Source organism: Natator depressus, chromosome 7 (genome assembly GCF_965152275.1).
Source record: "Natator depressus isolate rNatDep1 chromosome 7, rNatDep2.hap1, whole genome shotgun sequence".
Classification (NCBI taxonomy): domain Eukaryota; kingdom Metazoa; phylum Chordata; order Testudines; family Cheloniidae; genus Natator; species Natator depressus.
In genome coordinates, this window is record NC_134240.1 from 57661790 (window position 1) to 57680912 (window position 19123).

The 19123-nt window shown below is 44.0% G+C and overlaps 1 protein-coding gene across 1 annotated transcript in view; it reads right to left on the reverse strand.

The window, feature by feature from the left end:
* The window catches only part of FRMPD2 (FERM and PDZ domain containing 2), a 176520-nt gene that overhangs the window by 104752 nt on the left and 52645 nt on the right, over positions 1–19123 (reverse strand). Inside the window, exons 3-4 of the mRNA XM_074958563.1 lie at positions 4724–4852; positions 2189–2346 (exon numbers count right to left, since the gene is read on the reverse strand). Of these exons, the coding sequence (XP_074814664.1) occupies positions 2189–2346; positions 4724–4852 (287 nt within the window). The remainder of the gene's footprint in view (positions 1–2188; positions 2347–4723; positions 4853–19123) is intronic.

Here is a 19123-nt window from a genome sequence, read left to right on the forward strand (position 1 = left end):
AAACACTCACAGAGGGGTTGGCAATCAAGAGGCATCCAAGAGTGTTTGTGAGTGGCAGGAGAAAAGCCTTCCTTTCTCCAAGGCAGGAGAAAAGCCTTCCCTGTTACAGATGGAGAACTCTCATCCACTCCAAGGCCTTGTGCCTCTGCACACCAGCTGGGGTTGCTAGTCACAGGGGTGCATAGATGCTGTACGCCTTCCCCTGGCTGGTGGGATTCCTGGAGCACAGCTCAAGGACAAGATCTGGTGCATATTTCTGTCTTTGGAGCTAGGTCCCCACCCACCAGGGAGCAATGCTGCCCTACAGTTTGTACAGGAGAAAGTGGATCCATTCACCTCTTTTTCTGTCCTTGCATAGCAGAAGATCTGGTCCCCATTGCTCTACGTCTTTTTCCTCAGCTCTACCATGGCCATTTCCTGCATTTCTAGAGTTCTGAGGAGGTTTCCGTTCTGTTTTGCAGCCCTGACATTATCCCTGTTTATTACCGACAGATTCCATTTGCCAGCGGGCTGCCACAAGAACAAACCCGGTAAAGATGTCTATTAAAATGTCTTTTAGTCCCATCTGCTTCAAAGGGTCAGAGCTCAGTTTGCAAATTACCCCAACAGAGCAGAGCTGCCAGGGACACCCATTTTGCAGGATGTCTATTGAACAGTTATTAAGCAAAATCAGTTTGAAAGATTAGCACGTTCCTGTCTCATGTTTATACGGACAAGCTGCTTTCAATTAGCCAGGTTTCATACAGTCACTGATTTAGTAGGCGACTTGACTTTAAGACAGACCATTCCTCGCTAGCCTTACTCTAGGATCCCTCTTTGCCACGGAAGGATGGAAACTCAATCCATGCAGAAGCCGTATACTTCCACCTAATGGCTTCCGCCCCCGCACAGCTCTGCCCAGTTCCTTGTCAGCCCAGATCCAGTGAAGCCAGTGGGTGCTTCTGGGATCCCCTCTTGAGCAGAGAGGTGCCTCAACTAGAACAGTCCTACAGTTTCTGATCCACACTGAGCTAGCCCATCCTGCCATCAGCCCTCCTCATAGACTCATAGACTTTAAGGTCAGAAGGGACCAATAGGATCATCTAGTCTGACCTCCTGCACAACACAGGTCACAGAATCTCACCCACCCACTCCTGTAACAAACCCCTGACCTATGTCTGAGCTACTGAAGTCCTCAACTTGTGGTTTAAACACTTCAAGGTGCAGAGAATCCTCCAGCAAGTGACCCATGCCCCACGCTGCAGAGGAAGGCGAAAAACCCCCAGGGCCTTGCCAATCTGCCCTGGAGGAAAATTCTTTCCCAACCCCAAATATAGCGATCAGCTAAACCCTGAGCACGTGGGCAAGACTCACCAGCCAGACACCCAGGAAAGAATTCTCTATAGTAACTCAGATCCCACCCTATCTAGTGTCCCATCACAGGATATTGGGCATATTTACGGCTAATAGTCAAAGATCAATTAATTGCCAAAATTAGGCTATCCCATCATACTATCCCCTCTATAAACTTATCAAGCTTAGTCTTGAAGCCAGATATGTCTTTTGCCTCCACTGCTCCTCCTGGAAGGCTATTCCAGAACTTCACTCCTCTGATGGTTAGAAACCTTTGTCTAATTTCAAGTCTAAACTTCCTGCTCTTTCTATATACCCCAAAATAGCAGGGGGTCCTCCACGGTAGAGAGAGTGCTGAGGAATAGGCTACCCATCCGACAGGGAGAGGTGAGATAGGCATGGAAGGACTCTCTGGATGTGAATCAAGGGAGCACTATCCTCCCACAGTATCTGACATTACAATGACCTTATTAGATAAAAGTCTTTTTTTTTAAATGTTTCCTTCACAATGTGTGTGTGTGTGGAGGGGGGTGACTGGAAGTGTGGGGGGTCACTTCTCACATGGGATGAGGTGACTGGTGCAAATCACTTTGGCCCATTTCCACCAGACTCGTGGGGCCGTGGGATGATGTTTGAGATTGCAGTAGAACCCCAAATGCCCCTTCATTTCAGGGGGTTCTAGGTTCCAGGCAAATCTTTCTCGCAGCCTTAACTACAGTCTAACTTGGTTTTGTTTGCTGCCGTTGTGAGAGGGAGTCTGATGTTAGATGTTGGGTCTGTTGTGCTGACACATTTGGACCTGGATATTTTGCCTAACAAACTCCAAGGTACAATCAGGCTGGTCAGAAACCCTCACCTTTGTCAGTCCAACATGCTTGTTTTTATTCTGTCCATGGAGCAGTTCTGGTGCCCTGAAAGGGGCAGCCTCTGGGTGAGACACATTGTCTTGGAAAGACAAACTTCCTCTGGCTGAAAGTACCATTGACCATGGGCAAATCACATGGATAAGTGGGTCTGAAAAACAGGACCAGCAGGAAAGCAGGGTTAATATGGTTCAATTCACTCTGCTAGGACAATGAGCTGCTGAGGCTGTAGCATCAAACTCATGTGGACAAATCCACCCATGGCCTGGCCAGGAGAACAAAACTGAAGCCACTGGGACTGTGGCCACCTGTGCCAGGGCTGATTTTGTCACATGGATGCTCAGGGATCTGATTCTTGTCTCACATACACCACTTTTACACCTATATAACCCCATTGACTTCAGTGGAGCTATTCCTGATTAACACCAGTGCACAGGAGAGGAAAATCAAGTCAGTCACACGTGCAGACTGTCTGACCTCTACCAAGACATTTAATTTGTGATTCTTACTAGGCCTTGTAGGTCAAACCACATGAGGCTACCTGGCAAGCAGGGGTCATCTGCTAGTAAAGCATTAATACACTCAGGCTGGCATTTTCAAAGGGGCCTAAGAGAGGTAAGCACCCAACTCCCACTGAATTTCACCAACAGGACACTGAACTCTGCCATTTGCTGGGCCACTTTTTGCTCTATGCTGTCGCTCCACAGTCAACCAGCTCGGCATGTAACCCTGCATCTTACAATAGCGACCCTGCAGTTGTTGACCAATTACTATGAGATACTATTGTGTTTTTTAAATGGAAACTCCAGATCCAAACCATCCCGCATGAACTTTGGGGAAGTTTTTATCTGCATCCAAGTTTCACAGCTGCCCCATAAAATGGGTCAAACCAAACACGTGGATCCAAATCCCTGCTACTCTAGGTATGTTTGTATTCAGGTTTTGTGGCTCAGCCTTCTCTCAGCTTTATATACATAGTATATTTCAACCCAAAGGATCCAAAAGCACTTTACAATTGAAAGTTAGGCTCCCAAATCCATACTTATACATCTAAATAACTGGCCAGATTTTCAGAACTGCGGAGCACCAAACAGCTCCCTCTGAAGTCAATGCTGAGTTTTGCTGAAGTGTAGCCCCCTCTGGCATGAAACTGGAGTAAATCCAACCAATCCATACACAGCATGCTGCAAAACAGAGTGTGTATGTGTGTCCGTCCATCCATGTGAGTTTGACCAAACACACCAAAGAGGATGGGTTCAAATGTCCATAAACACAAGACAGGGGTTTATCAAAAAGACCCACACAGACTCAACTTGGTTTATTTCCATTCAAAAGAAGAAGGACTGAGTTGACTCTGGTAGTATTTGTACTTGGGGCTCCTGACCATGTATGTAACAGAAACAGGAGACTCGGGCTACTAAGTCATTCCCTCCAGCCTAGACCATGTAGACGGAATGAGGGTCTTGAAAAGATAAAAGCTAGGGTGTGAACCCTACATGCCTCTGTCTTTTGGCATTTTGACAAAAAGATTAATCATCTTCAGTTTACATCTGAAACATGACTTGTGCATCCCAGACATGAGGACAAGGAAGGAAAGATTAAGGAGTCATACAGCCACAGGGGTACACAGCCAAAGGAGTTATACACTCAATACTAGTGGCAAGTTCTGATGTTTGTAACAGCTTGGGCATGTCTTTAGTTAAAAAATTAAAGGCCCTTAAAATAATAAAAATCAATTAACCCTGTCCCCATCTGCTTTCCCCCTCCATAGCACTGTATCAGAAAGCAATTATTGTTTCTAGGGAAGCTTGGTTGTTTAGACCTTTTATCATTTTACTTAAAACCAGAGACATTCAAGAGGCTTAATAACACCTCAAACTGTGGCATTCGCTTGGCATGACCGATACGTAAAACGTAAGCGACAGAATACTCAGCCCTGCACCAACCTAGACTTCTGCTGCTGCCTGTTCCCCTTCATCGTGACCTGCCTCGCAATTCTCAGCCCATCTGCTTATCACCAAGAAGAATAAAAGCCTCCTACTAGCTGAATGGGTAGCCACCTGGATTTGTCTTGTCTTCCCTTATTGCCAACACAGGAATGTTAGTTACACACTTTGATGGCCTAGCACTTTGCGTCATTGTAGCAGGGTGTGCCAGCTTTTTAACAGAGGACTGGAAGATACTTCCTGGAAGGGATTTCAAATCTCCTGCTGTCACAGACAACTCCATCATAAAGAATACCTGTGGGACGCTGGGCAGAGGACGTGACCTCAGAGCAGCAATTTAGCGCTTGAGGAAAAAGCTATCCTGTAATGAACTCCCTGCTGGTGTCCCAGCAGATTACACAGAGATAGCTGTCACATTTAAAAATGTCTCAGTCTGTTCTAAAGGATCCTGCCTTTCCCATCACTGCTCTTTGTCTTGGTAATGGGGAATCCAATGAGTCCTTCAGAACAATATGAATGTTCCAGGGTGACCAGTGTAGGCAGGTAGATGGAGAGCTACCGAAACATAAACCATCCACTCACCTTTGGGCAGGTCCTGGAGAAGATTTTCTGTGGCCAAGTGTAAGAGAGCCCATATCTCTTCCTCCTCCAGAGGGTTTCCCTTCAGCTGCAGGACCTCAGCCAGAGTCACACACGAGCTGCTCATCCTTGCTACAATAGAAACCAGACAGCTGGAGCTGACTGAACTGTTCAGAACAAATCACATTCATTGCACATTTATCCCCTTTTCAGGGTAGCAAACCATTCACAAACCTTATTTATTAGACCTTAGGCAGCATGTGTAACACATCACCGGATTGTTTGGGGCAAATGATTTCCATCAACCAGATTCTTTGTGGAAGTGGCTGGTATGATTATTCATTATTCAGGCTGCATGAGTGGTCACCTGAATCACATGACATCATTTCTGCTGCCTGATTGGATGACTTACACTTTCTAAATCGGAGGCATGGCTGAACAAAGAATTGCTGCTGTGATTTTCCCCAGGGAGGTGGTGGATGGGCCAAGAAGGGAGCATCTGAGAGTGAGAAAGAGCTGGAGAAGAAAGAGATGCCATGAGACAAGAAGGCCTATTAAATGTATGACATTTAAAATCCTTCCCTTGTGCTTTTTTGCACAAGAAAGAGCATAATATCTGGCTATCTACAAGGACCCTAGATTAAAAAATATCTGGGTTCCTTCCTTGTGAAGGAGAGGTAAACATAAGAACGACCATACTGGATCAGACCAATGGTCCATTAAGCCCAGTATCCTGTCTTCCGACAGTGGCCAATGCCAGAGGGAATCAACAGAACAGGCAATCATTGAGTGATCCATCCCCTGTTGTCCACTCCCAGCTTCTGGCAATCAGAGGCTAAGGACAGTCAGAGCATGGGGTTGCATCTCTGACCATCTTGGCTAATAGCCATTAATGGACCTAGCCTCCATTAACTTATCTAGTCCCTTTTTTGTATCCTATTATAGTTTTGGCCTTCACAACATCCCCTGGCAATGAGTTCTGCAAGTTGCCTGTGCAGTGTGTGAAGAAGTACTTCCTTTTGTTTGTTTTGTTTCAAACCTGCTGCCTATTAATTTCATTGGTGACCCCTGGTTCTTGTGTTATGAGAAGGGGTAAATAACACTTTCTTATTCACTTTCTCCACATGAGTCACAATTTTCTAGACCTCTCTCATCTCCCCTCTTTGTCATCTCTTCTGCAAACTGAAAAGTCCCAGACTTATTAATCTCTCCTCATATGGAAGTCATTCCATACCCTTAATAATTTTTGCTGCCCTTCTCTGTACCTTTTCCAGTTCTAATATATCTTTTTTGAGATGGGGTGACCACATCTGCATGCAGCATTCAAGATGTCGCTGTACCATGGATTTATATAGAGGCAATGTGATATTTTCTGTTTTATTATCTATCCCTTTCTTAATGATTCCCAACATTCTGTTTGCTTTTTTGACTGCTGCTGCACATTGAGCACATGTTTTCAGAGAACTATCCACAATGACACCAAGATCTCTTTCTTGAATGGTAACAGCTAATTTAGACTCCAACACTATTGATGCTGGTGAGGCAAATCTCCTATTGCCTTGAGACCTGTGCTTTTTCCTCCGTCTCCCCTCAGAAGATTGCATAGAGAAGGGTTTGGAGGCTCTCGCCGATTCGGCAGCTGATGACAACTGAGGTCTGGAGCTCAGGGTGGACATAGCTCAAGAGTTTCATTCACCTTCACCCAGCATGACCCCGTGGTGCGGGGCTCCAGATCTAATGCGCACATTGACAGAGCTGCCTTATGGTCCTTGTGTCAGCAAACTCTGAGCACCCCTAGACATGAGATCACTGCTTGAGGGTCACCAGAAGTGAGTCTAGCTGGACAATCACTCAAAGGAGAAAGAACAGTTACTTACCCTCCTGTGGGCCTTTGAAATGTGTTGTCTATATGGATTTCACAACCTGCCCTCCTTCCCTGCTGCTGAGGAGTCCTATATCACCTGGAATCTGGAAGGAACTGAAGGGTGCTTGCAGCTACCCTGCCCTTTATGCCCTCAGCTACAGGGCACCACAAGGTATTTGGGGCGCAGGCACAGCCCCAACAGACACTGCTATTCCACAGAGTCTGATCTCACGCACATAGGGTGCATGTGCACTAGCAGTAGAATACCTGCGGACAGTCACTCAAAGAAGTAGTCAAGATTGCCCATGCAACCTTAACTCTGCCCCCTGTACAAAGGCATCATTATCACACAGATTCTAATTACATACTGAGCACATACTATTCCTTAAACAATATAAATGCATGCAGTTTTTTTCCTACAGTTGTCAATACATGTATGTATCATTTTGTAGCACTTTTCGGCACAGGCCAGACAGTCATTTATATACAAGATGCATCTTACAAGGTTGTAGCTACCCCTAGATGATCACAGTGAATGATCTCCCCTGTGAAGCCCGGCTTCATTCAGTAATACACTTCACAAGAAGTCTACTCCACAACTTTTAGTGACACACAGCCTATCTTCCTTCCAGAGGCAGCTTAACAAATAGGCCTTCAATAATGCACTCCTCATATCTTTCCGGGAATTACTTTCCTTGTATACCTGCTATACACCAGTGTAGACTCACTTGTTCTCAATGGGCCAAATTCAGAGCTGATGTGTAAGAGAGGGTAAGTTACATTGATGAACAGATGTTAGTCTAAGTGAGTCTAACTTACATTTTATGGTGCCAAAAGACAGTGTGAATTACCTTAGTTTAGATTCCTTTATAACCATTTACAATGAGATTCACCTTTGAATATACCCTGAAGTTTCTAATACCCTTCCGGCTCAGACTTTCTCTTAGAAACAAGCAGATGTACAAAAATCCACATGAGATATTCTAATCACCACCTTAACTCTAACTCCTAAGATATAACTATCAAGAGTCATAGCATTTCAGTTTATAGGTTATACACAGACTGTTAAAAAAAGGCTTAAAACAAAAATTGCAGCCTATTAAGTGCAAATAAATCCACAGTAATTATAACTGCCTCGCACCAAACTACACATGGAAGTCTATGGCATACATGTACTCTGTTGAAATACATTTCAAGGTTTATTGCAGAATACTAACATTGCAATTATTTTGACATTACACAAAGAACACTGTTGTGTATCTAATATTGGTATTTAACTAAGACAGATCTTCCTATAGTACATCTTCTGCTATACATATACACCCTACACAGTGTATATGTACATACATCTTCTGCTAAAATTACACCCAACACTGGCTTTATTCATTGTCCTTATGTAAGTTATGCCTTATAGCATACCATAAATATAAAAAAACATTGTTGGACAATTATATTACATAGCAAGATTACAAGGAAGGAAGAATTAAGGTTGCTCTTAAAATATTTAATGTGACTTTTCACATCTATCTATTCTGAAGTGAATGTGTGAACAGTACGGGCATGAGAATTTTTAGGCCTGATTCTGGTTTCACTGATTCCAGTTTTACACTTGTGTAACTCTGTTGACTTCTGTAAAGTTGTTCCTGATTTTTACCAATGTAAGTGAGAGCAGAATGAGACCCTTTTGCCTTCTGCCACCAATCTTACCATCCAATTCACGTGCACACATGAACATTATAAGAAAAGAGAATTTCTTTAGGGCAGATTCTGCCACTCGTACTCATGGTAAGCAGCACCCTCTTTAGAAACAATAAGTGGACTACTCATGCTACACAGTGTGAGAAAGGGAGCAGAATATGGCCCTTAGTGACCCACACCCAAATAACCTTAACTCTGCTCCTGTGTTCTGCTAATCTTTTTCTGTGCCTTTTAAATATGAATTTTGGGGAATGCAGTAAATGCCTATATTTTCCACACAGAGAATTGAAAATGTGATAGATAGAACCAATTTGCATAACTGGGATTGTACATATTTGTTCAGTATATTAAGTGTGATCATTTGTTGTGACACTACCAGCTGATATTTTAGCATAAAGGACAGATTATTATGCTCCTACATAGGAGTTAGGAGTAGGATATGATTTCATTACACATTAGCTTTGTGTCTCATGATATGGGTACATGGCATTGTTTGGCCAAATGGGAAAACACTGCTGATGGCATGGAGTCTGGAACTGTTAACATAGCTTTGTTTTTGCAGACTGTATATAGATGCATAAAATCATGCATAAGCGTGACGTGTTAATTGTGCATGCACAGCTACGAGAGCAAGTTTTGCAGGCCATACATGCCTTGTGTGTGCCACTGAGCATGGTTCCATGGGGCTCCCAGCACATTGTCCTATGTGAGTCGGATACAGGAATTGCCATTATGGCAAAGGCTGGTGGTGCATCTAGTCTGATGTCCTGTCTCACCAGTGGGCAACATCAGATTCTTAAGAGGAAAGTGTAAGAAACTCCACAGTGGACAATCTCCACAGGGGCAGATTCTTCCTAACCCCAGGCAGTTAGAGGCTGACTTGTATCCTGAAGCATGAAGACTTATATTCCTCAGCATGCTTTATTCCATTGAACGAAACTGCCGATGTTTTTGTTATTCACAGAAGAGTCTAATTCTTCTCTCACTGACCCCATTACTATGCTGCTATTGACTTCAGTGGAGTCACTCCCGTCACTGGTGACAGTAAGATTGAATTCAGACTTAAAAAATGTCTCATCCTGTTTTGCAATCCTGCCAAGCTCTTGTTCTCAATAATCTTTTGTGGCATTGAGTTCCACAGGTTAATTGTGTGTGTGTGTGTGTGTAAAGGCTTTGTATCGGGTGAGTAGTGGCAGGACAGTGGCATGCCGAAGAAGAGTGGAGGGGACGGATTCTCAACTGTCCATATCCAGCTGCCATTGCCATCCAGGAGTAGAGGTGTTGGAGTTAAGGATGGTATTGCAGCTTTGAGTTTACCCCACAGCCTGAAAGCTCTGCCCTTTTGGGACACCCCTGTGCATAGTCCAGTTGCCACAGCTGCTTGCTTTCTGCACAGTGAAGAGTTTGGTAGGTCCAGCAGGCTGTTCCTCACCCAGCTTCTTCTTTATAATGCAGTCTTCACCAGGTCACTCTGTGTATGCTTTGGTGTTCTGCATTATTTTCACTCTATTCCATAAGGCTCTGTCCCCCGGATTCACTATCTTCCAAACCGGAAGCCACAGCATTGGCAGTAAACTGAGCCCTGGATGCCCTCTCTGTGGTTTTCTCAATCAACTTGTTGGCATTTCAAAGGGGACCCAACATACTAATTTTAGTCCATGTGGCTTCAAGGGACAGTAAAGCTTCTTAAGGCCCAATCTTAATTAGAAAAGACAGACAAAATCTTCTTAATCTAAGCCATCTCCATTCTCTCCTAGTAATAAATTGCTGGGGCAGCATTTCATTTAACTCTGTGGTACTGGGACTCAGCAGCCAGTTCAAATCCACAATGCTAGAGTTAAGATGTTCCCCCCACCATAGGGTTAATCCACCATGCAGCTTCCTCCTAAAGAAAGCTGCTGTATCTATTTTAGTTGGAAACACTTCTGCCAAGTTAGTTCAGCATAGATGCTTCTAACTAGCTTAAATGGCTTAGTAAACTAAAGTGGAGGGTCAAGGCCGCCCTCGGTGGCATCTGGTCAATGAAGCAAGTGGAGTGACACCAGTTCTGCTTAACCTTCAGAGGGCACGTTTCTCTGAGGAGTCAGGCACATGTCCCGGATCAATATTAAGCGTAAGTTAAATAAATTCTGCTAGCACTGACGTGCAAAGTTCTCAGAAGAAAGTAATTAGGTTGTGTGGACAGGGACATCAGAATCACTTTAAAGGGTAATAAATTGTTGCTTTAATGCTCCTTTTCACTGCAGGGTCAATGCTTAAGCAGTGTTATTTTAAAAGCAAATTAGCAATTGATTTTTAAACACACAACCCAAGCATTATTTATTTATGGAGTGTACTTTTGATTTTTGACTTTCAGGGTCAGTGGGAAGTGATATTTCTGTACCATGTTGGAAACAAACACAAAATTGTCCTCATTTTAAGGCGTGTACGCATTTTGTCTTTTTCCAGCCAACCTGGGACTTTCATATAAAGCAGAGGAGTAAAAGGGAGATATTCTCATTGTAGTGCCACACGTGTGCCTGGTCCTTCCAATCAATGAAAGACACGATCCATGCCCCTGGGGGTTTCAGTATTTAGTTGGACATAACACAAGTGATAAGACACAATGGCTAGGTTAGGAGGAAAGGCAGACAAAGTTAACAACTGTGCAGACTAAGGATCTAACAGCTCACAGTGATTCCATATAATAGGAAGTGAAGAAGAGTAAAATTGAGCCTCCAGGGGGAATGTAGGTCAGCAGAAAGTAATCACCCACATGGGAACTTAGCCAGGATGCTGACGTTAATATCCCTGCTCTGATGATGATGAAAAGTAACAAAGGACCTTTAGCGCCTAATCCTGCTGCCACTGAAGTCAGAGGCAAACCTTCCATTGACTTCAATGGAAGTGGGGGGCAGCTCCTTCACCTCCAAACACACAGATCTCAGTCTGGAAAAATCAGCGTGAAGGACCCTCCCCATTGCACAGATTCACCCATTGCATAATCCCTCTGAGATCAATGAAGAATTTTGTCTCATATGTTTGTGCAGATCTCAGTAGTGCAATGAGAACAGACCTCAAAGGTCCTTCCTCCAGTACCCACATGTTTATCATAGTCCGTTTTATTTTGATATATTTCACATTTTGGCCACTGGGGGTCTCCTCCTATGCACACCTCTATCTCCCTGTGAACATTCATGAATTTGGGGTCAATGAAGGTAATAGAATTGATTATGCACGATAATGAACTACAGCTTCGTACCTGAATATGACACTTCATACACCAGGGTCACTTTACGTGCAATGTGGCTTTATTAGATTTGCCAATGTGATTCAGTAGCATATAAGGGAACAAGCTCACTTTTGTCAGCCTTCTCCTTTATTTTTGCTGTTTTATTCACCATGTAGCAGGAAAGAATTGCAAATTATGATTCGCGTGCTAGTTAAACAGGCTTTCCTTTCGCAGACACAGCTAGGTGGATTTAAAAACCCAAGAGAATGGGGATATTTAGAATCTGAACTAAGGGAGAGGCATTTTTCATAAAAGCCTTTCAGGGGGACTTCACTGGGGATTTGGTTCAGCTGTGAAAGCAGTTTCTATATAATAAAGGGCACTGCTTGAGCCATATCCTTGATAATATAGTAAAAGGCAGCTGAAAGAGAGACTACAGGACTCAGTCAGTCCTTGGCAAGGTGCTGGGGAAAGAGTGGGACTCATTGGCTCAAATGTTTCCCTGCTGTTGTTTCAAAGGGCTTGTGCCAGGGATGAATTTGGCCCATCAAGTTATTTGAGCCGCCTGAAAGAGACCAATAACCAGGAGGAGATGAAAAATGAGATAAATGCTTTGTGCATAAATAGTGGAGGGAAAGTAAAGCATCCATCTCAGGCTACAATCCAGCCCTCTGTGAACTGACAGGGGACTCTGCCTGCTCCAAGCCATCTCCCAACTCTCACTGCCAAGGAGCCGTTCCTGGAGAGTGCCTTGCCTTTCCTCTGACCAGGCCTCCAGTCCTGCTTCATCACTCCATCCCCTACAGCTGTGAAAGATCTGAGACAGGACCTCCAGTAATATCAACAAGTGAGATTGCTGCCTTGTCTAAACACACAAGTTCCACTGGTTTAACTAACAGGGGTTTTTTATATGCAGTGTGGTTGTAGCTGTGTTGGACCCAGGATATCAAAGAGACAAGGGGGATGAGGTAATATATTTTATTGGACCAACTTCTGTTGATGAGAGAGACAAGCTTTCAAGCCAAACAGAGCTCTTCTCCAGGTCTCGGAAAGGTACTCCAACCATCACAGTGAAACACAAGGTGAAACACCTCAGAGCTCCAGTATGAAACTGGAGAAAAGCCTGTTGAGAGTCTTTGGGTTAAGTTTAGAGGCAAGAGCAACAAGGGTGATGTCAGGGTGGGCATGTGCTACAGACCACCAGATCAGAAGGATGAGGTAGACGAGGCTCTCTTCGGACAACTAACTGAAGTTTCCAGATCACAGGCCCTGGTTCTAATGGGGGACTTCAATCACCCTGACATCTCCTAAGAGAGCAATACAGTAATGCACAGACAATCCAGGAAGTTTTTGGAGAGTGTTGGGGACAACTTCCTGGTACAAGTGCTGGAGGAACCAACTAGGGGCCATGCTCCTCTTGACCTGCTGTTTACAAACAGGGAAGAATTGGTAGGAGAAGTAGAAGTGGGTGGCAACCTAGGCAGCAGTGACCATGAGATGCTTGAGTTCAGGATCCTCACAAAAGGAAGAAAGGAGTGTAGCAAAATACGGACCCTGGACTTCAGAAAAGCAGACTTAGACTCCCTTAGGTCACTGATGGGCAGGATCCCCTGGGAGGCTAATATGAGGGGAAAAGGAGTCCAGGAGAGCTGGCTGTATTTTAAAGAAGCCTTATTGAGGGTGCAGGAACAAACCATCCCAATGTGCAGAAAGAATAGCAAATATGGCAGGCGACCAGCTTGGCTTAACAGTGAAATTTTCAGTGAACTTAAACTCAACAAGGAAGCTTACAGGAAGTGGAAATTTGGACAGATGACTAGGGAGGAGTATAAAAATATTGCTCAAGCATGCAGGGGTGTAATCAGGAAGGCCAAGGCATGATTGGAGTTGCAGCTAGCAAGGGATGTGAAGGGTAACAAGAAGGGTTTCTACAGGTATGTTAGCAACAAGAAGGTGGTCAGGGAAAGTGTGGGACCCTTATTGAATGGGGGAGGCAACATAGTGACGTGGAAAAAGCTGAAGTACTCAAAGCTTTTTTTGCCTCGGTGTTCACAGACAAGGTCAGCTCCCAGACTGCTGCACCGGGCAACACAGTATGGGGAGGAGGTAAGCAACCCTCAGTGGTAAAAGAACAGGTTAAGGACTATTTAGAAAAGCTGGACATGCACAAGTCCACGGGTCCAGATCTAATACATCCAAGGGTGCTGAGAGAGTTGGCTGTTGTGATTGCAGAGCCATTGGCCATTATCTTTGAAAATTCGTGGCGATTGGGGGAGGTCCCGGACAATTGGAAAAAGGCAAATATAGTGCCCATATTTAAAAAAGGGAAGAAAAAGAACCTGGGGAACTACAGACCGGTCAGCCTCACTTCAGTCCCCAGCAAAATCATGGAGCAGATCCTCAAGGTAAGGAATCCATTCTGAAGCACTTGGAGGAGAGGAAGGTGATCAGGAACAGTCAACATGGATTCACCAAGGGCAAGTCATGCCTGACTAACCTAATTGCCTTCTATGATGAGATAACTGGCTCTGTGGATATGGGGAAAGCGGTGGATGTCATATATCTTGACTTTAGCAAAGCTTTTGATATGGTCTCCCACAGTATTCTTGCCAGCAACTTAAAGTATGGATTGGATGAATGGACTATAAGGGGGATAGAAAGCTGGCTAGATTATTGAGCTCAATGGGTTGTGATCAATGACTCGATGTCTAGTTGGCAGCCAGTATCAAGTGGAGTGCCCCAAGGATCTGTCCTGGGGCCAGTTTTGTTCAACATCTTTATTAATGATCTGGATTATGGGATGAATTGCACACTCAGCAAGTTCGCAGATGACACAAAAATGGGGGGAGAGGTAGATATGCTGGAGGGTAGGGATAGAGTACAGAGTGACCTAGACAAATTGGAGCATTGGACCAAAAGAAATCTGATGAGGTTCAACAAGTGCAGAGTCCTGCACTTAGGAAGGAAGAATCCCATGCACTGCTACAGGCTGGGGACCGACTGGCTAAGCAGCAGTTCTGCAAAAAAGGACCTGGGGATTACAGTGGACAAGAAGCTGGATATGAGTCAGCAATATGCCTTGTTGCCAAGAAGGCCAATGGCATATTGGGCTGCATTAGTAGGAGCACTGCCAGCAGATCAAGGGAAGTGATTATTCCCCTCTATTTGGCACTGGTAAGGTCACACCTGGAGTACTGTGTCCAGTTTTGATCCCTGCACTACAGAAGGGGTGTGGACAAATTGGAGAGAGTCCAGCGGGGGGCAACGAAAATTATTAGGGGGCTGGGGCACATGATTTATGAGGAGAGGCTGAGGGAACTGGGATTGTTTAGTCTGCGGAAGAGAAGAATGAGGGGGGATTTGATAGCAGCCTTCAACTACCTGAAGGGGGTTCCAAAGAGGATGGAGCTAGGCTGTTCTCAGTGGTGGCAAATGACAGAAAAAGAAGCAATGGTCTCAAGTTGCAGTGAGGGAGGTCTAGGCTGGATATTAGGAAACACTATTTCACTAGGAGGGTGGTGAAGCACTAGAATGGGTTACCTAAGGAGGCGGTGGAATTTCCTTCCTTAGAGGTTTTTCAGGCCTGACTTGACAAAGCCCTGGCTGGGATGATTTAGTTGGTATTGGCCCTGCTTTGAGCAGGGAGTTGGACTAGATGACCTCCTGAGGTCTCTTCCAACCCTAATATTCTATGATTCTATGTTTAGTATAAGTAGTTAGCACATAATATAAGGGACCTTCAAGGTAGAGTGGCCCATTTTAATTAATTTAGTTACACTGGTGCAAAGCCCTGTGTGGACACTCGGTTGATCTGCAACTGGCTAATATTGATCTAGCTTAATTCAGGTACTAAACTTTGAAGAAGCATCTGAACTTTTGGGTGCCTATCCAAATCTAATAGGATCATTCTTTTGAGCATTGCCTCTTTTGATGAAGGATAATTCCATTGCTTATTTGCAGGGGCAAATTCCATTGCTCATTTGCAGGCTAAGGAGACAGCTGCCTCTGGCACCATATCTGAGGAGGCACCTACAAAGCTACTCACCAGCAGGCCAGGCTTGGACCAGTCTTCTTTAGCTATGATATCACTGGCCTTCTCATCTACCCCTTTCAACTAGTGTCCTAAACTTCTCAGCTATGGGCCACGGGCACCCTTTGTGTCACCTTTGCATTGTCTGCTATGGCATGATTTTTGAAGCACAGCTGCAGTCAGGACAGGGAACTTTAAGCACCCACTGTAAATAAGTGGACAGAAGCAAGGGGGCTCAATACAGGTCAAAGGTGGAACTCCGATTAATGTCAGTGGAAGTAGGATTGGGCCCAAGGACAACATTTTGGAAGAAGAAATTACACCATCCTATAAGATGCTGTGAGCACTCCACTTACAAGTCCAAGCAGGATCAAACACCAAGCAAGTAGCAGGAAGGTAACTTGGAGAGATCTTTCCTAACGCAGTGACAGAGACCAATTCCAGTCTTTATGTTAAGGAACTGATTTTACTGCCTTTGAAAGATGTGATTGTCTGAGAGGTGGCTTAACAGTCTAAACATCTAGTCTCACGACACCAACAGTCTCCACAGCCACAGGTTGCAATACAGTCAAATCAGCCTTTATCCTTCTTGGGGCGGATTGGGGAGATGAAACTTTAAAAAGCCTAATTCGGTGAAAGGTCTCACAGTGCTTCCTGTTACATACTCAGATGCTACAGTTCTGGGGTGACATCCCAGCCTCCTTTAAGCCAATGGCAAAACCCCCACTGACTTCGATGGGGCCAGGATTTTATCCATCCTACCTGTATATGAACTTAGATAATGGATGGCTGTAGCTCAGTGCTGCTCTGCATACGCAGTTTCGAAGGGAAGGGGCGGTATAAATGTAAACTACTTTAAATGTAAACTGCTTTACTGGAGCAGAGGGAAACGATCCCATAGTTGGGACCCTCCTCCCAGATGATGTTGTGGTATCCTCTCACACTGAGGATACTTCTTTGGGGGAGGGTACTCCAGTTATTAGGAAAAGACAGGTATTAGTAATGGGCAATTCAATCATTAGAAACATAGATAGCTGGGTTTGCAATGATCAAGAGAACCGCATGGTGACTTGCCTGCCTGGTACGAAGGTTGCAGATCTCTCAAGACATCTAGATAGGCTTATGTGTAGTGCTGGGGAGGAGCCGGTGGTCGTAGTACATGTAGGTACCAACAACAGGGGGAAGGATAGGAGAGAGGTCCTGGAGGCCAAATTTAGGCTGCTAGGTAAGGACTGAAGTCCAGGACCTTTATGATAGCATTCTCTGAAATGCTTCCAGTTCCACACACAGGTCCAGTTAGACAGGCAGAACTGCAGGGCCTCAATGCGTGGGTGAGATGATGGCATAGGGAGGAGGGGTTTAGATTTATTAGGAACTGGGGAAACTTTTGGGAGAGGGGGAGCCTATATATGAAGGATGGGCTCCACCTAAACCAAAACGGAACCAGATTGCTGGTGCTTAAAATTAAAAAGGTCGTAGAACAGTTTTTAAACTAAGGGCTGGGGGAAAGCTGATAGGTGCAGAGGAGCATGTGATTCGGACATCCCTTAGAGGAGGATCTATAAATGAAGATTCCCTGTGTCCTAATAAGGAGGAGAGGATGGAAAATGATAAAATACAGGGAGGATCTGATGAGAAACAGTCAAATGAAAAAAGTCCCATTCAATTACGTCATGCAATAGGGGACAGCCAAAAAATGACAAGTTTTTAAAATGCTTATATACCAATGCTAGAAGTCTAAATAATAAGATGGGTGAACTAGAGTGCCTAGTATTAAATGAGGATACTGATATAATAGGCACCACAGAAACCTGGTGGAATGAGGATAATCAATCGGACACAGTAATACCAGGGTACAAAATATATCGGAAGGACAGAACAGGTCGTGCTGGTGGGGGAGTGGCACTATATGTGAAAGAAAGCATAGAATCAAATGAAGTAAAAAATTTTAAATGAACTAAATTGTACTATAGAGTCTCTATGGATAGTAATTCCATGCTTGAAAAATAAGAGTATAGCAGTAGGGCTATATTACAGACCACCTGACCAGGATGATGTTAGTGACTCTGAAATGCTCAGGGAGATTAGAGAGGCTATTAAAATAAAAAACTCAATAATAATAACAACGGGGGATTTCAACTATCCCCATATTGACTGGGTACATATCACCTTGGGAAGGGATGCTGAAATAAGGTTTCTTGACACCTTAAATGACTGCTTCTTGGAGTAGCTAGTCCTGGAACCCACAAGAGGAGAGGCAATTCTTGATTTAGTCCTAAGTGGAGCACAGGATCAGGTCCAAGAGGTGAATATAGCTGGATTGCGTGGTAATAGTGACCATAATATAATTAAATTTAACATCCCTGTGGCGGAGAAAACTCCACAGCGGCCCAACACTGTAGCATTTAATTTCAGAAAGGGGAACTATACAAAAATGAGGATGTTAGTGAAACAGAAATTAAAAGGTACAGTTCCAAAAGTAAAATCCCTGCAAACTGCATGGAAACTTTTTAAAGACACCATAATAGAGGCTCAACTTAAACGTATACCCCACTTTAAAAAAACATAGCAAGAGAACCAAAAAAGAGCCACCGTGGCTAAACAACAAAGTAAAAGAAGCATTAAGAGGCAAAAAGGCATCCTTTAAAAAGTGGAAGATAAATCCTAATGAGGAAAATAGAAAAGAGCATACACTCTGGCAAATGAAGTGTAAAAATATCATTAGAAAGACCAAAAAAGACTTTGAAGAACAGCTAGCTAAAGACTCCAAAAGTAATAGGAATTTTTTTAAAAAATACATCGGAAGCAGAAAGCCTGCTAAACAACCAGTGGGGCCACTGGACAATTGAGATGCTAAAGGAGCACTCAAAGAAAATAAGGCCATTGCAGAGAAACTAAATGAATTCTTTGCATCGGTCTTCACTGTTGAGGATGTGAGGGAGATTCCCAAACCTGAACCATTCTTTCTGGGTGACAGATCTGAGGAACTGTCCCAAATTGAGGTGTCATTAGAGGAGGTTTTGGAACAAATGGACAAACTAAACAGTAATAAGTCTCCAGGACCTGACGGTATTCACCCAAGAGTTCTGAAGGAACTCAAATGTGAAATTGCAGGACTACTAACTGTCATCTATAACCTATCATTTAAATCAGCTTCTGTACCAAATGACTGGAGGATAGCTAATGTGACGCCAATTTTTAAAAAGGGCTCCAGAGGTGACCCTCGCAACTACAGGCCAGTAAGCCTCACTTCAGGACCAGGCAAATTGGTTGAAACTATCGTAAAGAACAAAATTGTCAGAAACATAGATGAACATAATTTGCTGGGAAATAGTCAACATGGTTTTTGTAAAGGGAAATCATGTCTCACCAATCTACTAGAATTCTTTGAGGGGGTCAACAAGCATGCGGACAACGGCGATCCAGTGGATACAGTGTATTTAGATTTTCAGAAAGCATTGGACAAGGTCCCTCACCAAAGGCTCTTAAGCAAAATAAGCAGCCGTGGGGTAAGAGGGAAGATTCTCTCATGGATTGGTAACTGGTTAAAAGATAGGAAACAAAGGGTAGGAATAAATGGTCATTTTTCAGAATGGAGAG